Source organism: Macrosteles quadrilineatus, unplaced genomic scaffold, assembly GCF_028750875.1.
Source record: "Macrosteles quadrilineatus isolate MER2022 unplaced genomic scaffold, UCM_ALF_1.0 Scaffold_1__1_contigs__length_201487025, whole genome shotgun sequence".
In the NCBI taxonomy this organism is placed as follows: Eukaryota; Metazoa; Arthropoda; class Insecta; order Hemiptera; family Cicadellidae; genus Macrosteles; species Macrosteles quadrilineatus.
The window spans coordinates 5,750,250-5,765,885 of NW_026542594.1; the positions used below are offsets into that span (position 1 = coordinate 5,750,250).

At 35.6% G+C, this 15,636-nt stretch overlaps 1 protein-coding gene and 1 long non-coding RNA gene across 5 annotated transcripts; both read left to right on the top strand.

Moving 5' to 3' along the window:
* Window positions 1–402: 402 nt before the first annotated feature.
* LOC128982758 (uncharacterized) lies at window positions 403–7,194 on the top strand. 4 transcript variants are annotated; one of them, XR_008489724.1, is made up of 3 exons: window positions 403–474; window positions 3,573–3,731; window positions 7,068–7,194. It is a non-coding gene; the product is annotated as an uncharacterized LOC128982758 (long non-coding RNA). The 4 variants fall into 4 exon arrangements; XR_008489723.1 differs by lacking the exon at window positions 403–474 and adding an exon at window positions 492–518; XR_008489725.1 differs by lacking the exon at window positions 403–474 and adding an exon at window positions 531–622.
* Window positions 7,195–11,008: 3,814 nt separating this feature from the next.
* On the top strand, window positions 11,009–15,199 carry LOC128987809 (uncharacterized protein K02A2.6-like). The gene has a single exon (XM_054408875.1). The coding sequence runs from the start codon at window positions 11,009–11,011 to the stop codon at window positions 15,197–15,199; it is 4,191 nt and encodes a 1,396-aa protein (XP_054264850.1).
* The last annotated feature ends 437 nt before the right edge of the window (window positions 15,200–15,636 follow it).

The following is a 15,636-nucleotide window of genomic DNA, read 5'->3' on the forward strand; positions in this document are numbered from 1 at the left end:
GGTCAAATAGTGGCGCAGCTTATAATTCCGATTCTGTTCTATAGCTTATAATCCTGATTTTGAGTCATACCTTATAATCCTGATTTTGGGGCATAGCTTATAATTGAAGAGAATGTTGCATTGTGGGAATGGCATCAGCTGCTCGCTTCAGTCAGGTCTACCATATATACGATATTTTATGGTAGGATACGATAATTATTCGTAATTGACCGTACTGACAACTGCGATTTTGCGATATCGTAATTTATAACCTAAACATTTATTTATTTAAATGTTTTAAAAGATTTTTATACGAGAAATGGCAACAATTACATGCTATATGACAATGAAAATGCAAGAAATATTTATAGTGAGAAGTTAAAAGATATGAAAATGAAGTGAAGGATAACGGCATTGAAAATTAATGAATCTTGTCAATAGTCCAGCTGGTGTTGACAGAAGATAAAGAAGAGGAACAATAATTATTAATAAATTGTAAACATCAAACAATTCCAAAACTATTGAGGTGTTGAAATCCAGTAAGTTGTGTTTTAATCCAATCCTGTTCCTAGGCCTTGTTATTCAAAGTAACAAAATGCAGTAGGCTATTATTTGCTTGAGTGTTATTAGGTTAAGTTAGTAGGTACAGTTGCCTAGCCTACTTAAGCTTAAGGTAGCTGTGACTCAAGTTACAGATTTCCTGTGACAGGCCTAAACAATTAACTTAATAAAAATATCAGTGAATGTATTCAACGGCTGCACTTTATTTTACGTCCTACACTCATTCGAATGAAAATATCGATTATTAGATTGTTTCATTCGATATATCGTTTGGTTAGTTAGGTTAGGTTAACCTTACCTAACTAACCAAATGATATAACTTATCTAATAATCGATATATCGATCGATATTTTCATCCGAATGAGTGTAGGACGTAACGTAAAGTGCAGCCCTTAAGTTTACGTCCTACACTCATTTGAATGAGTATTAAGTATTCGAGTAGGCCTATATTCGATATAAGTAGGCTATCAAGTTTGTATCATTTGTGTAACCTTAGAAATGGTAAGCGTGATAATACTGAGCCAAGAGATTTAACTTGGGTAGGCCTACAGTTTCTTAACTGGGCTACGCTAACTTAAGTTATTATATTTTATTGAACTACAGTATTGAATTAAAAATATTGATTAATAATAGATATTTTAAAATATACCTATCTAAGTTTATTATAAAATTAAATTATCATAACCTAACTTAACCAACCAAACTTGCTAATGGTGAAAAAATCGCATGTAGGTTTACTAATCGAATCGATAGTTTCAATAAAATTAGCGTAGCCCAGTTAAGAAACTGTACCCTTTAACTTATTCTACCATCAATACTGTTAATACTATTCAATGAAATGGCGACGATAAGACATATTAGGTATTTTAAGCCAAGTATGAATGGAAATTTAGTAGTCTATAAAATAACTTACAATAGGCAACGTCACAAAACTTAAGTTAGGTTAATTTCACACAGTAAACAAGGCAGCAAACCATGCAGTTAACTTATGGCAAAAAAACATGTAGGCTACCTAAGAAAATTAAATTGTGACACATACCTGAGTACATGAATAAAATTACAAATTAGGCAAGTAGGCCTATGGGTCAACTTTTTTCATATTAGCCCACCATACTTACAATTGATTGTAATTGGCAAAGGCAAATATCCTTGTATTATGTTTCTTTCATAACCTAAAATCAAATGAAAATTCGGTTTGAAGGTGTAAGGCGGGATAAATCTGAATGAGTTCGCGAACTAGCATGATCTGGCCATGGGACCGGGTTTTAATGAGTTCTATGCAGAGAAGGGGCCTAGGCCAAAAAATGGGGTTTTCTCATTTTTTACCCTTAAAACACAAAATTTATCAATTATTCTCTAGACCTTTCTAAAGAAATTAAAAAAAATAATATGTCATCTATGTATCGTGTTGTGTATAGTGGAGTCGTGGATTAGTTGTCCGCTTAACTGTGTGTGTGTGTGTAAGTGTTCGCATAAAAAACTCAAGCTAACCGTTGCACCTATAGTGTTAAAAAATTGCACGAATCTTAATTATGACACCAATGGAAAGACACCATAAAATTTAGACGATTCCGTTCAGTAGTAATTATAAAACCCTCAAAATACATTTTTAAATTCGTCCCATAAGAATAACATTAGAAGCAACCTTCTTCTACTTTTTATTTGTTTATGTTTTGCGACCAACAAAAAGCTTAATTTATATTTTAAACTATATATATATACAGTAGGACCTCAATATCTCGAATCTGAAGGGGTTATGATAAAAATTTGAGTTATCAAGTTTTTCAAGTTAGTGAGGTTCGAGTTATGAAGGTTCCATTTGAAAAAGTTCGAGATACTGAGGTGTTGGGGTCTGACAGTGATGTTACGTCACGGCCTTTATAACTCGACTTATACGTGTTAAACATTTATAATCGAACTCTAACTGTATTTATACTTACTGAGGAGTAACTTTGGAAGCAAAATAAAACTATTTAAATACACATAAAGTACTGTATTTATTAGTTGGCAATAAGTTTGATAAAGTACATAAAAAACATGTTAAATGACAAAAAAAAATAGTTTAAATATTGTACAAAACAATAATACAGTATATATCATCCATACACGGAACTACATTTACTGTGTATAATGCTTGTTTAAAGCAAACGTTAGTCAAACTCTTTATATGTACTGTAAAAACAAGCTACTGTAACAACAAAAATACTGAATAGGTACAATACTGTACATACAAAAGTATTTAGACTGTAGAGAGTAATATTTAAAGGGAAAATTCTAGTGTGATTGAAATACTAAACAAAATGCATCGTAATGTAGTTATTTACTGAATCTACTTTGGCAAAACGGGCAAACTACACTGACTAGTGACTACATCAGTGCCTAGCCAAACAGACACGGGAAGCAAACACAGGAAGTTCGATTTTCACGTCTCGACAGGAATCAAGACACAACTGACTTGCACTGTTAAGGCAAAACTTCGAATTATTGAGGCACATTCATGCGAACTTCGACTTATATAGGTAAACTTCGAGTTACTGAGGCTCGATGACGGGAAAATTCGAGTTATAGAGGTAGAATGTTACTGTTCAAAAGTTGTTCAAATTCGACTTATTGAGGTTAAATATTTAGAAACTTCGACTTATAAAGGTACTTTTAACATTATGATTAATGTGGATTTCAAGGGGATTTAAAAAAAAATCGAGAAATTGAGGAATTCGAGATATTGAGGTTTGAGTAATTGAGGTTCTACTGTATAGGCTATATTTATTTTTATAAATCAAACTTGAAAGCTTTATTTTATACTACCTAAGCTATTAATGTTTTAATAAAAAACACACTTTATTAGTTCCACCTGGGTAATGACACTTGGGTCCGAGAGAACCAGTGGCCTTCGAGTTTTTAAGTTTTTATCTACCAATCCAAATATTTGTACAAAGAAAGTATGCCCTACCTTGAGCTATAGTTCTATATTCTGTTTTTACTTTTAACAAGAAGTAGGCCTGAATGATGTACACTGCCTATTTTTGTTCCAGGTAAATTTTCTTGTAAAGCTTGGAGCATTGCAAATGTTTGGTGTTAATGTATGAGAGTACTTCACATGTAAACAATATTGATGAAGTTGTCTGCTTATTTGGGGCCAAATAAGAAGGAGAGAAATTTTCTTGGAAAAGAATCGAAAGCAATAAAGATAAGTAAGTTTGGCTAAGTTATCAATATGATTAAAAAGCATTTTCAGTCCTTGTTTAACATTAAAAGTCGGCACCAGACCAACAGAAATATATTGAGTCATGTGAGCTTAGCCTCAGACGGAGACGTTATAATCGTTGCCAGCCTGCCAGCTTAGAATGCGAGCTTTACTTTGATGTAGGTTGGTACTAAAATTTCCCGTAAAATCCTGTCCGGCAATGCTTTTGTCCCGGTTTCGGGGATTTTATCTCTTCAACCCACATTACAAAGACACTGGATACGGATCCGTGCAGTGCTGCTACCTTTGGGTGTTTCAGTGAACTACATCCACTCTCGGGGTAACGCAGCACAGTCACCACTGCTCTTTTGTGATTCGTCAGACTGAAGTATTTGAATGCCAATTGCGTTCGCTGATTCGGTTGCGTGCCGGGGCTTCTCTCGCCACTGGGGAGCGCCTGTACGTTGTTTTCAGCAGTCATCGTGTTAACTTATGATGTGCTGTGGCGGTTAAGTTTTTATATTTGGAAAAAAATACACTTTAATCAACTTACAGCACTGTTCAAGTTTCAGAGTTACCCATGGTGACAGAATAATACAAGGCATGTTATTTAAGTAAGTACTGTTTTTAAATTTCTCCGTTTCAGTGCTGCGATTGGCATTTTGGACATTTGTGCTGTGTATGTGGATGTATTGGCAAGCCTGCGCTGGAAATCGGCACAAATCGGCTGTGTTTACATCCGGTTTAGAGCATTCAAAACTGTGCCGCCAATTGAGACTGCCGTCGCCTGTGAAGTTTGCGCTGTACCGGTAATTAGATTTTTAAGTGCTAAAGGTGTGAAAGCCATTTAAATTCATTGACAGATTAGTGAAGTGTACGGGGAGAAAATTATGAGTGGCGGAATGGTACCTACGCAGGTGGGTAAGGGCATTTAAAGATGGCCGCACCAACGTTCATGAGGAGCAACGCACAGGGTGGCCATCTATCAAATTGTCATGGTGATTTCCAGGATGTGAATCCGTTATCTTCGGAACCGGAGACTTACGCTGTACAACTACACCAGTCTTAATATGTGGAAAGATCAAGTTATTTGTTTACAGTTTATTGCCCCCACACAACTGGTAACAATAAAGTAGTTTCACATCTTTTTGTGGTAAAAAAATGTTAATACCAGCACAGAATTAAATTAGTTATTTTTCCCCAACACCAATTAAACCTTAGATACATCGATTGCTCATATGTAGGAGCTTGAACAAAAACGATCATACTAGTTTGATGAGACACCGTGCTTGTCAGATCATGTGAAATGAGAAAGGCTACTATCTTACTAATGTTATAAATGTGAAAGTTTGTGTGTTTGTTTGTTCGTTTGTGTGTTTGAAGTTCAATCACGTGTTAATTACTGGATGGATTGGGCTCAAATTTGGCATGATGATAGCTCACATTCACGATTAACATAGGTATAGGCATATTTTTATCTCAAAAATCCTTTTGGGCTCCGCCTTAGTGGCTCTAGAGTTTCCCATGTTAACCTTATGAGTACTCATATTTAAATGGAATTAAAGAATTTAGTCAGCTGTTTCAACTAAAAAGGTTGGTTCTATGATATGCAAAGGCATGAAAAGTTATAAGATTTACCAACAGGATGCAGCACTATTATTTTTTTTTTCATTTATGAAAACAGCTAATTTGAACTAAGCAGCAACAAAAAACTGTGATACTCATTGATAACTGTCTGTTTACAGTTATGTTTATGTTTTTAATTTCACGAATAATTTGTGATATTTTGTGAATCTTTAATAATTAATTTTTTTCTTTTGTTTGGGTGAAGTGGTAGAACATTATGGCTATGGTAGATGAGTAATACTATAGTCATAGACAATAGAGTAAATATAGACTGTCAAAGAAAGGTTTTGCGATCTGCCGCTAGAGCTTTTTGCCATTCGATATCAGTTATCGGTATTCGATTCAGTGTCGTCGTCGACTACTCGCCAGCTGTTACCAGCACTACCACTCTTGCAAACGAAATGATTACTAATCGCTATTGTCGTCTTCTGCAATCGCGTCAAAATCATGAACATCTACCGCGGCTGTGTAGACATCATCATTGAATGCCGTGGTCATGAAACGTCATCGTCGTCCTCGATTGCGGCAAAATTGTGAACATCTTCAGCGGCCGTATATACAATCGTCTTGCGCGATCGCAGAAAAGACGTGATCATTTTTCCCGTGGTCCGTGGTCATGAAAACGTCGTCTAGCACAGTCGCGGTTTAAGAACATCTCCCGCGGTCGTGTAGACACATCATCGTCTTGCGCCATCACGGAAACGTGATCGTTGTCTAGCGCGATTGAGTAGCGGTAAATCATGAAATTTACCGACTTTGATATCAAAATAAAGACTAAATCCCAACTTTTCCAGACCATTTTGAAATTCAATACTAATACCTGACTTTCCCGTTTTCCCCGACTACTAGACATCCTGGTTAAATTTAATTTTGACCTTGCAAATATAAAACAAAACCTTCCAATAAACCACTTCCTAAAATTATGGATTAATGAAGAAAAACTTTGAATCATTGTAATGAAACTACAAAAGTATAACAAATATATGTAAAAAAAAAATACAATAAAAGATGGCATTTAAATTAATTTATTGCTTAATATTAAATAAGTCAATAAACTCCAATTCTGGGGGATTCCTCCAAAGTTGGCAACACTACTCTCAACTACCAAGTTGTTATGGAAACGGTCGCTAGCGCTTGATGCTGCAGCGGTGTGCGCCGTAACTACACATTACCCCTGGCGGTCGGCGCCGGAATATACGCTAACCGCAGCACAGCTGGCCACTCTACTCCTGCCCAGTATGGTCAGACCAACTAGCATATGATTTTATATGATGAAGCCGTACTTGGGCTACCGCTGTATGGTTTCATCATGACATGTATTTCAATCATTCACTGGGTTATAATTTGTATGTATTTGAATGGATACATTTAATTCTTAATTGATAAAAGACTATGAAAACCGTTTAGTGCTCTTTGGTGTTCTATAGTGCTATGGTGGACACAAGAGCGTAATCTGATTTGGTTCTACAGTACTTTACTTTACTTTAATTTTAATAGTAGCCTGCTGTTAGCAGGTTTGTGCTGTGCTGGGCAAGTGTGTGCAATATCCATGGAAAAATTATGTTGAATCCTCTCACCTTGTGCAAGGATCCTTTAAGTAAATCTCAATTTCTCTTGCAGCAAAGCCAAGGACGTAAATTAACCACCAAGCTAACAAGACACCCCTTTCTCTACTTAGTTCTGATAACAATTTTGAGTTATTGTTTATTTGTTTCAGGATATCATGACAGAAGAATGCAGAAGGGTTGCTCAGCTATTAACTTCGCCTTATAATCTTTATTTATTTCAATTGTGTTGTAAGAAGTATTTTTTAAACAGTAAAACTTTCTCCAATTTATAGACTACCTATTATGATTCATTGTTGTGTTTTATTAAGGTCCCTACCCTTATCTAAGAAATATTTTATAAACCAAAATGTTTAATGCTGCTCGCCTATTATTCTTGATGAAATATTAAAATACACTCCATTATTGAGCCTAATCATATTGATTTTCACCTTTAAAAAAAGTAAGTAACACAACCAAGACCACCAGTCCTTAAATAAAAGTACTTCATAATTATCCCAGTAAGACATAGGCTAATGGATTTCCAAATTCCTCCCTAGGAGATTATCTGCATCCGGACAACCAAATTTTAAGATTATTATATTTAAAGAATAGGCTTGCTAATACAAATATTATGTTCATTTATAACTTTTTTCTCATTATCTATACATAAAATTGATTAAAATATGTGAATGCGACTATTATTACTGGGGGGGAGGGGGCGCCACAACCATGTTTGCTCCGGGCGCTGCCAACCCTTGGGATACCCCTGATATTTACCTTAGGCCCCATTTATGCTCAAGTTTGGGTTGCAACTAAGGCTTGGTGTGTCGCCCAAAACAAGCGACAAGCAAAATTTAAATTTCATTCTTTTGTACCGAATGTGATGCAATAGTGATGGTCTAAACCAGAAATTTCGAATCTCAAAACCGAAACCGAAACTTTAAAAAAATCAAATCCCGAATCTCGAATCTCAAAACCTAAACGCGAAACTTTTTTACTTAGCTGGTTACAAAGGTCAAGGTTACAAAAAATACACATAATCATAAAATGTTAAGTATGCAATCAAAACTGAAAGAGATCAATTCCTGACCATGACAAAACATAAACATGTGAATGTGACTGATAATCTTAAATCCCAAAAATAATTTTTTATAAACAACTAACAAAACAAATAATTAAACTTCTAACACCAACATAAACATGAATATTAAATTAATTAGAACATTCAGTGGTCAATATTTGTTTTTGCATTTAGTAAATATTGATGTGAAACTGAATTGTACCAGTTATAGTATTTAAGATACCTTTTGAAGTTCAGAATAAAATTTACTTAAAAATAAATTTAAGGCTAAAAAACAATAACAATGGCACAAAAAAATGTCAGTAGTTTCAAAAATAAAACTGCCAAAATCTTCAATTTCGAAACTTTTGAATCTTGAAACTTTGTGATCGAATCTCGAAACCGAAACTTTTCCGAAGTTTTCAGCTGATTAGACGTAGGCGACTTACCCAACGGCCCTACGACGTGGTGGGGAAAGCTTCTAGCCAAGGGTCTGTCTCAGTGACCAGTGTGTCTCCAACCATCCTATGCGTGGGGTGAGTTGTTAAGTGGAGTCGTGCAAATCAATTTGTAGTTTGCTGTGTTAGTTGGCAAAAATTTAATTTTCAACAAACCCTAAAGCCTATATCCCGCAGGGATATAATTGCCACGCGTTTGGAATTAAGTTAGGAAAAACTTGTTTCATCCTCACCAACTTATACATACCGCTCCCAAAATTTCACGTCTTAGTTCAACCAAAATTCAATTTGTCCGCATTTTGGAAAAAAAACTCATCCGTATTCTCTCTGATTCCAAGTGTTTTGTGTCTGACAACCTAGTAAGTAAGTAACTATATATTATTTATTGTATTAGTGTTATAATTACCTACTCTTAGTTGCTATTATAATGCCTTTTGTTAGCCAGCTTTTTGTTGTTGTTATCTCCTTGCTCTTTGTCTTTACCAAGGGAAATGCCAATTCATAATGATACATGAATATACCAAGAAAATGTTTATAAGCAGTGTTAGGATCAGAGATTTTAGCGCAGTATAAAGAATCCCAATTTTCATTACTGATTGAATCTTGGAATTTTAACATGTTTTCTTTCTTAAAACATCGCTTTTTGGTCTCAGTTTTTTTTTTTTTTTTATTTACTTTATAATTAATATTAGTCGATAAAATCTGATAAGTGTGGTCAGAGATGTCAGTATCTACAACTAAAGTTTGACAACTGTCTAAAGCTACATTAGTAAACACGTTATCTATACAGGTTTTAGAAACATGAGTAATCCTAGTGGGTTGTAAAATAATAGCAAACATGCTGTAAGATTCCATCAGGGATTTGAAATGCACTGTGTGAGGTTCTTTTTTGAACAAATCAAAATTAAAATCTCCACATAAAAATATACTGTAGCCTACTTAGAATATTTTTTAACAATATGAGAAAGCAAAGAATTTAGAATATTAAAGAATTTCTTTAAAGTTGTTGTATCACTGTGTGGTGATCTGTATATACATACTACCAAGACAGGTTTAGCTAGTGAGGCTTCAACTGCACAACACTCCAAAACAGATTGTATGGAAAATTTGCAAATGTCATGTTTTTCTGTGGCTTCAATTGTGCTGTAAGACAGTATGCAGACTCCACCTCTTGTTTGATTTTCTCTAATAAATTTAGAAGAAAGCTTGTAGTTTGCTAAGTTTTCCATAGTAAATGCATTGTGATTATTTAACCAGTGCTCAGAAATACAAACAAATATCGGTTTGATTTTCATTGATTGAAATAGTAAATATAACTCATCGATTTTAACCTCAGTATTCAAACCCTGGATGTTACAATTGAAAATACTTAAGACTTTAGGGATGGATATAAAAAACTACTTTTCTGAATCACTGCGCCAGAACATTTGCCTTGATATTATCATTATTCTAAGAAATGAATAAATGTTCAATTATTTATGATAAAATTTACGTAATTTTATTAAAATGTTTGTATTATAATCGTCATTGCAAACTCATTGTTCCCATAACACAGTACTATTCCAAACAAAGGTTACAAGAGTATAATTGCCAATGGTGAAATTAATTGGAAAATGTAATACACTTGGAAGGGCTGCAGGTTCGATTCTGGCTTGCGATTGTAGTTAGTGGGAGTGTATTCCAGTATAGACGTATCCGCCATAACACTCTTTAGCTATAAATAATAAATAATCTTTCATACCATTGACTTGAGTTACGTACAGTTATACTGTGTAACAAATTGGACAACAAGATCTACACTTCAATTTTATAGTCTTGGATTTTGTGAGTGTTGGATCGTCTCAAACATGAAAATTTCACACCTTAATGTCACTGTCGCGGCTATATTGTAACCACGCCAATCACTTCTACCGAGAACAACATCTTTAACACATTTAAGCAACATATTTTTATTTAAATATGTTTTTAGAAATCCGTTTTTTTCTTTACACTTTTACTTAGTACTGAATCACTTGATCAATACAAATACAATCTTAAATGAACTTATTACTTATTCCTTATTACATTATGACTATTGTTATGTCTTCTCTAAGACTGTTTATAATTCATTTATACATATTTTTACTATCATATGTTTTTCTATTGTTTTTGTTTTGTAAAAATTCATGAAATAGATTTTGTGTTGAGTTAATATGCGTGCATTTATTAATTATTTTGTAATTAATAAGAGTCATTTTAATTGGCGACGAGTGTGAAAATCAACTAGCCACTGAAAAATTCAACACATTTACTTTTAAAAATTACATTCAATTTCTAGTTTCAAGATACATTAATATTTTATACAGTTCAAACTGTAATGGATGCACAACAGTTTACCTTACTTCTAAACACATTCAATGAACAACAAAAAGCACTTGTACGTGAGATGTCAAACATGTTTCAAGCTCAAATTCAAACAATTGTTACATCAATTGGAAAACCCAGAGAAGAAAGCTGTCAATCTACAATGTCAAATGTTGCTACATTCGAAAACTTCAATGCCAAACAAGAAAAGTTTACCAGCTATTTAGAACGTTTCGAAAACTATTATACAATGAAAGGTTTGACTGATAAGAAGAAAATTGCTCAGCTCTTGTGTAATTCTATAGGTAGTGAACATTATAACAACCTATCTGCATTTTTGGGCCCAGACAAGCCACTCAAATCATTAGATTATGAAACTCTGTTGAATGACTTCAAGAAACTATTGACTCCAAAGAAAAGTGTTGTTGTTGCTCAACATTATTTCTTAAATATCTTTCAAAAAGAAAACCAGTCAATTTCAGAGTTTGTGGCCGACCTCAGACGTGATCTTCAAGAATGTGAATTTGCAGTAGAATGCTCCAACGATGAATGTGGAACATCTGTGTCAATTGCTGATGTTTTCTTGCGGGCACAGTTCATACGAGGATTGAAGGACAATTGGCTTAGGGAACACCTTTTACAATCCGTTTACACAAAGTTTGATGACATTCTAGAGAAAGCTATTGCTCTTGAAGCATCAAAGGTTGAAAGCAAAGAATTTCACCAACATGCATGTTCTAACAACTTTAATATGGATTCGGCTGGAGTGCACAAAATTACAAGGTCTTCCAGACGATCCCACCAGTTCTCTAACAATCGCTCATCCAACAAGACATCTCTCAACTGGAAACAACGTTCAAATAACAAAAGACCTGACTTCAATGCCCTCGGAATAGAAGGCCTCTGTCTTAGATGTGGAAGTAACAAACACATTGCTGCAAATTGTAACAGACACAAGTATAAACTCCAATGTGGGGAGTGTTTAAAACGAGGACATGTCTCTGCGGTCTGCATAACTACACTGATGTCAAGGACTAAGAAATCAACATCAAAGTTAAATTCAACCAACAACCTACATTCAGGATCAAATGATGACGATTATTCTAGTGACGACTCTTCTGATTACGGAGTGCACAAAATTGATTCGATCTACCAGAACTTTGATGTCGTAGATTTATTTGAAGTTGGATATGATTCAGACAAGTACATTGTTTCTGTCACTATAAATGGAAAATTGCAATGTTTTGAAGTTGACAGTGGGGCTAAATTTTCTCTCCTTGCGAAGAATGTCTTTGAACGTCTACATCTGAACGTACCTGTAGAACCATCAAGGCTAGCTTTCCGTTCTTACTCTGGAGACATAATCAAACCAGAGGGAAAGGTATCAGTTTCTGTATCATACAAGGGTAAACAGTTCAAAGGTGACCTTCACATCGTCCCTTCAGGTCATGATGCACTTCTAGGGCGCCAATGGATCCGAGGACTGGGTATTGAACTGTGTGAAATTGACGCTGAAATGAACCGACCAGCTACTACCCTTCAATTACAACCAGTAAATTCAGTTGAGGAACTGTTTGAAAAATTTGCGCCAATTTTCGAGCCAAAAATTGGATGCGTTCCAAACTTTACAGTATCATTACATCTTCGATCAGGAGCAAAGCCTATTTTCAATCGTGAACGGAACGTACCTCATGCTCTTATTGATCAGGTCAACAAGGAACTAGATTTACTTGAAAATGAAGGAATCATTTCGCCTGTTACGTCAAGTGATTGGGGGTCACCACTAGTCGTGATACCTAAGGCAGATGGAAGTGTTCGTCTCTGTGTCGACTACAAGTGTGGTGTGAATGAACGAATAGTCCAGGCAAACCATCCTATTCGAAAAATTGACGATGTACTCGATAGTTTGAGAGGATCTCGTTACTTTTGTAAACTTGATCTGTACAAAGCTTATCTGCACCTCAAGGTCGACGAAGAGTCCAGTATTATCCAGACAATGTCAACACACCGTGGAACATATCGTGTCAATCGTCTAAGTTTCGGAATAAAGACAGCACCTTCTGAATTCAACCGAATTCTTACACAAATTTTGAAGGGGTTGCCTAAAACCGAGGCCTACTTTGATGACATAATTTGCCATGGCTCAACAATGGATGAGTGCAAAAGAAATCTACAGGCCTGTCTTCAACGACTCTCAGATTTTGACTTACACATAAACAAACAGAAGTGTTCATTTTTTCAAGAACAAATAGAATATCTAGGACGAGTGGTGGAGTTAAACAAAATAAAGAAATCTCCTACCAAAGTTCAAGCTGTTAAAGAAATGTCACGTCCATCAAAAGTTGAAGAATTACGACGATTCTTAGGAATGGTTTCTTACTACTCTCGTTTCTTTCCAGATGCTTCAACTGTCACTTTTCCTTTGCGACGTTTGTTACGCAAAAATAAGAAATGGGAATGGACACCAGAATGTGAAAAGGCTTTTCAACTAATCAAAACTGAGCTCTGCAGTAACAGGATACTCGTACCTTTCGATCCAAAACTACCGTTAGTCCTCACCACAGACGCTTCACCTACTGGACTAGCTGCAGTTCTTAGCCACTTAATAGATGGTACTGAGAGGCCAATTGCTTACGCCTCACGTTCACTCACTGATGCCGAATGTAACTATAGTCAACTAGACCGGGAAGCATTAGCCATAGTTTTTGGTGTCTCCCACTTCTATTATTACCTATTCGGGACTCAATTTCAACTTGTAACAGATAATCAGCCAATATCTAGGATCTTCAGACATGACAAGGCTCTACCACAAATGACTTCAGCTCGTTTACTCAGATATGCATCATATCTGTCAGGTTTCAATTACAAGTTGGTGTTCAAAAAGGGCATGGAAAATAAAAACGTGGATTGTCTTTCAAGAGCTCCTCTTACACAGACTCACTCTACTAAAGACAAGAAAATCGGAAAAGAGGTACACCAAATCTGCAGCCAAGTTATTTTTCAAATTTCAAGCCATGAAATCACAGCTGAAATCATTAAGAACGAGACAGCCAAAGATCCAGTGCTCTCTAAGATTTTGAAAGACCTACTCACCAATTCAACTGATTCTGATTTTACGTTGGTCGAAAACATTATTTTCCGGGGAGAAAGAGTTTACATTCCATCACTACTTAGAAACAAGATTCTAAATGAACTTCACGAAAGTCATCTTGGAATCACAAAAATGAAACAGCTAGCACGGCGCTATGTTTACTGGCCAAATATTGACAAGGACATTGAGCATCTTGTGAAAGGATGTGAAAATTGTGCACTAACACGGTCAAATCCGCCCAAAGCTCCCAATCACCCGTGGGAAATTCCAAAAGAGAACTGGGAAAGAATACACATTGACTACGCAGGACCGTTTCAAGGCTTCAACTTCCTCGTGTGTATTGATGCTAGATCAAAATGGGCGGAGATAAAAGTAATCAAAGATGCACCATCCAGCTCCAATACCATAAATCTGCTTGAACAGATTTTTGCAACACACGGCTACCCGAATGTTATGGTATCTGACAACGCCTCAATTTTTCAAAGTGATACATTCCAAGCTTATTGCAAATTGCACGGCATTTTCCAGAAATTCATATCTCCAGGACATCCAGCAACAAACGGCTTAGCAGAACGCTCTGTTCAAACATTGAAGAACCGCCTGAAGTCCACAGCTTCGGAAAACATACCAATGGCAATAAAGGTCCAGAAGATCTTAATGCGGTACCGGGCAACTCCTCTAGCATGTGGCAAATCACCGGCTGAACTTTACCTCCACAGGAAGTTAAGAATACGAATGGATGCCATTTTTCCCAACGTACAAAAAGCTTCAACTAGAAATGCTCCATCTGCACGTTCATTCAACGAGGGGGAGAGAGTTCAGGTTCGTCTCTTCATAAACAACAAGAACGTTTGGGAGTTTGGAGAAGTAAACAAAAAGTTGGGAACTCGACACTATCTAGTTTCCCTTGACAAGTCAGGCCGACTTGTTAAACGACACATTGATCAATTGCGGTCTACTTTGATACCAAAACCAAAAATTGTTACCACGGGACCAATCCACATATTTGATGTTCCACGAGCTTCTAAACACAGCACAAAAGAAAATTCTAAGGCTGTTACTTGTTCTAATCCTGAAAGACTGTCAATTCCTGAAAGACCATCAACTCCCTTAAGACCATCAACTCCTGAAAGACCATCAACTTCCGTAAGACCATCAACTTCCGAAGGACCATCAACTTCCGAAGGACCGTCAATTTCCGAAAGACCACCAACTCCCAAAGCAAACAATGCAGAGGTTCCAGTAGTTCAGGGAACAGAAACGAACAATAGCCATATTCCTGAGAATCAAGAAAGATCAAGGCGACAAAGGCAAATGCCGGGCCGATACAAGGACTTTGTGCTTTCATAATAATACACTGCAAGTTCAAAATAGTGGGGGAGACTGTTATGTCTTCTCTAAGACTGTTTATAATTCATTTATACATATTTTTACTATCATATGTTTTTCTATTGTTTTTGTTTTGTAAAAATTCATGAAATAGATTTTGTGTTGAGTTAATATGCGTGCATTTATTAATTATTTTGTAATTAATAAGAGTCATTTTAACTATTTTGGTAACTAAGTGCCTTCTTGTGTCAAGTTTTGCTAATGACGTAGAGTTTAGTATGGATTTTAGAATTTTAGTACTGTTTATAAATACTTGGATATATCATTTTTGAAATTACAGAAATTACATCAATGATGGACAAAACTATTGTCAAACGTATTTTTCCGATCTTTGGGAAGAATATTTTAATTCTTCTTGCAATAAAAAATCATGCTTGGGTTACTTTTTAACAGAAAAG

Coding starts and splice junctions, on each gene's coding strand:
- LOC128987809 (XM_054408875.1), top strand. CDS start 11,009: ATGAAAGGTTTGACTGATAAGAAGAAAATTGCTCAGCTCTTGTGTAAT.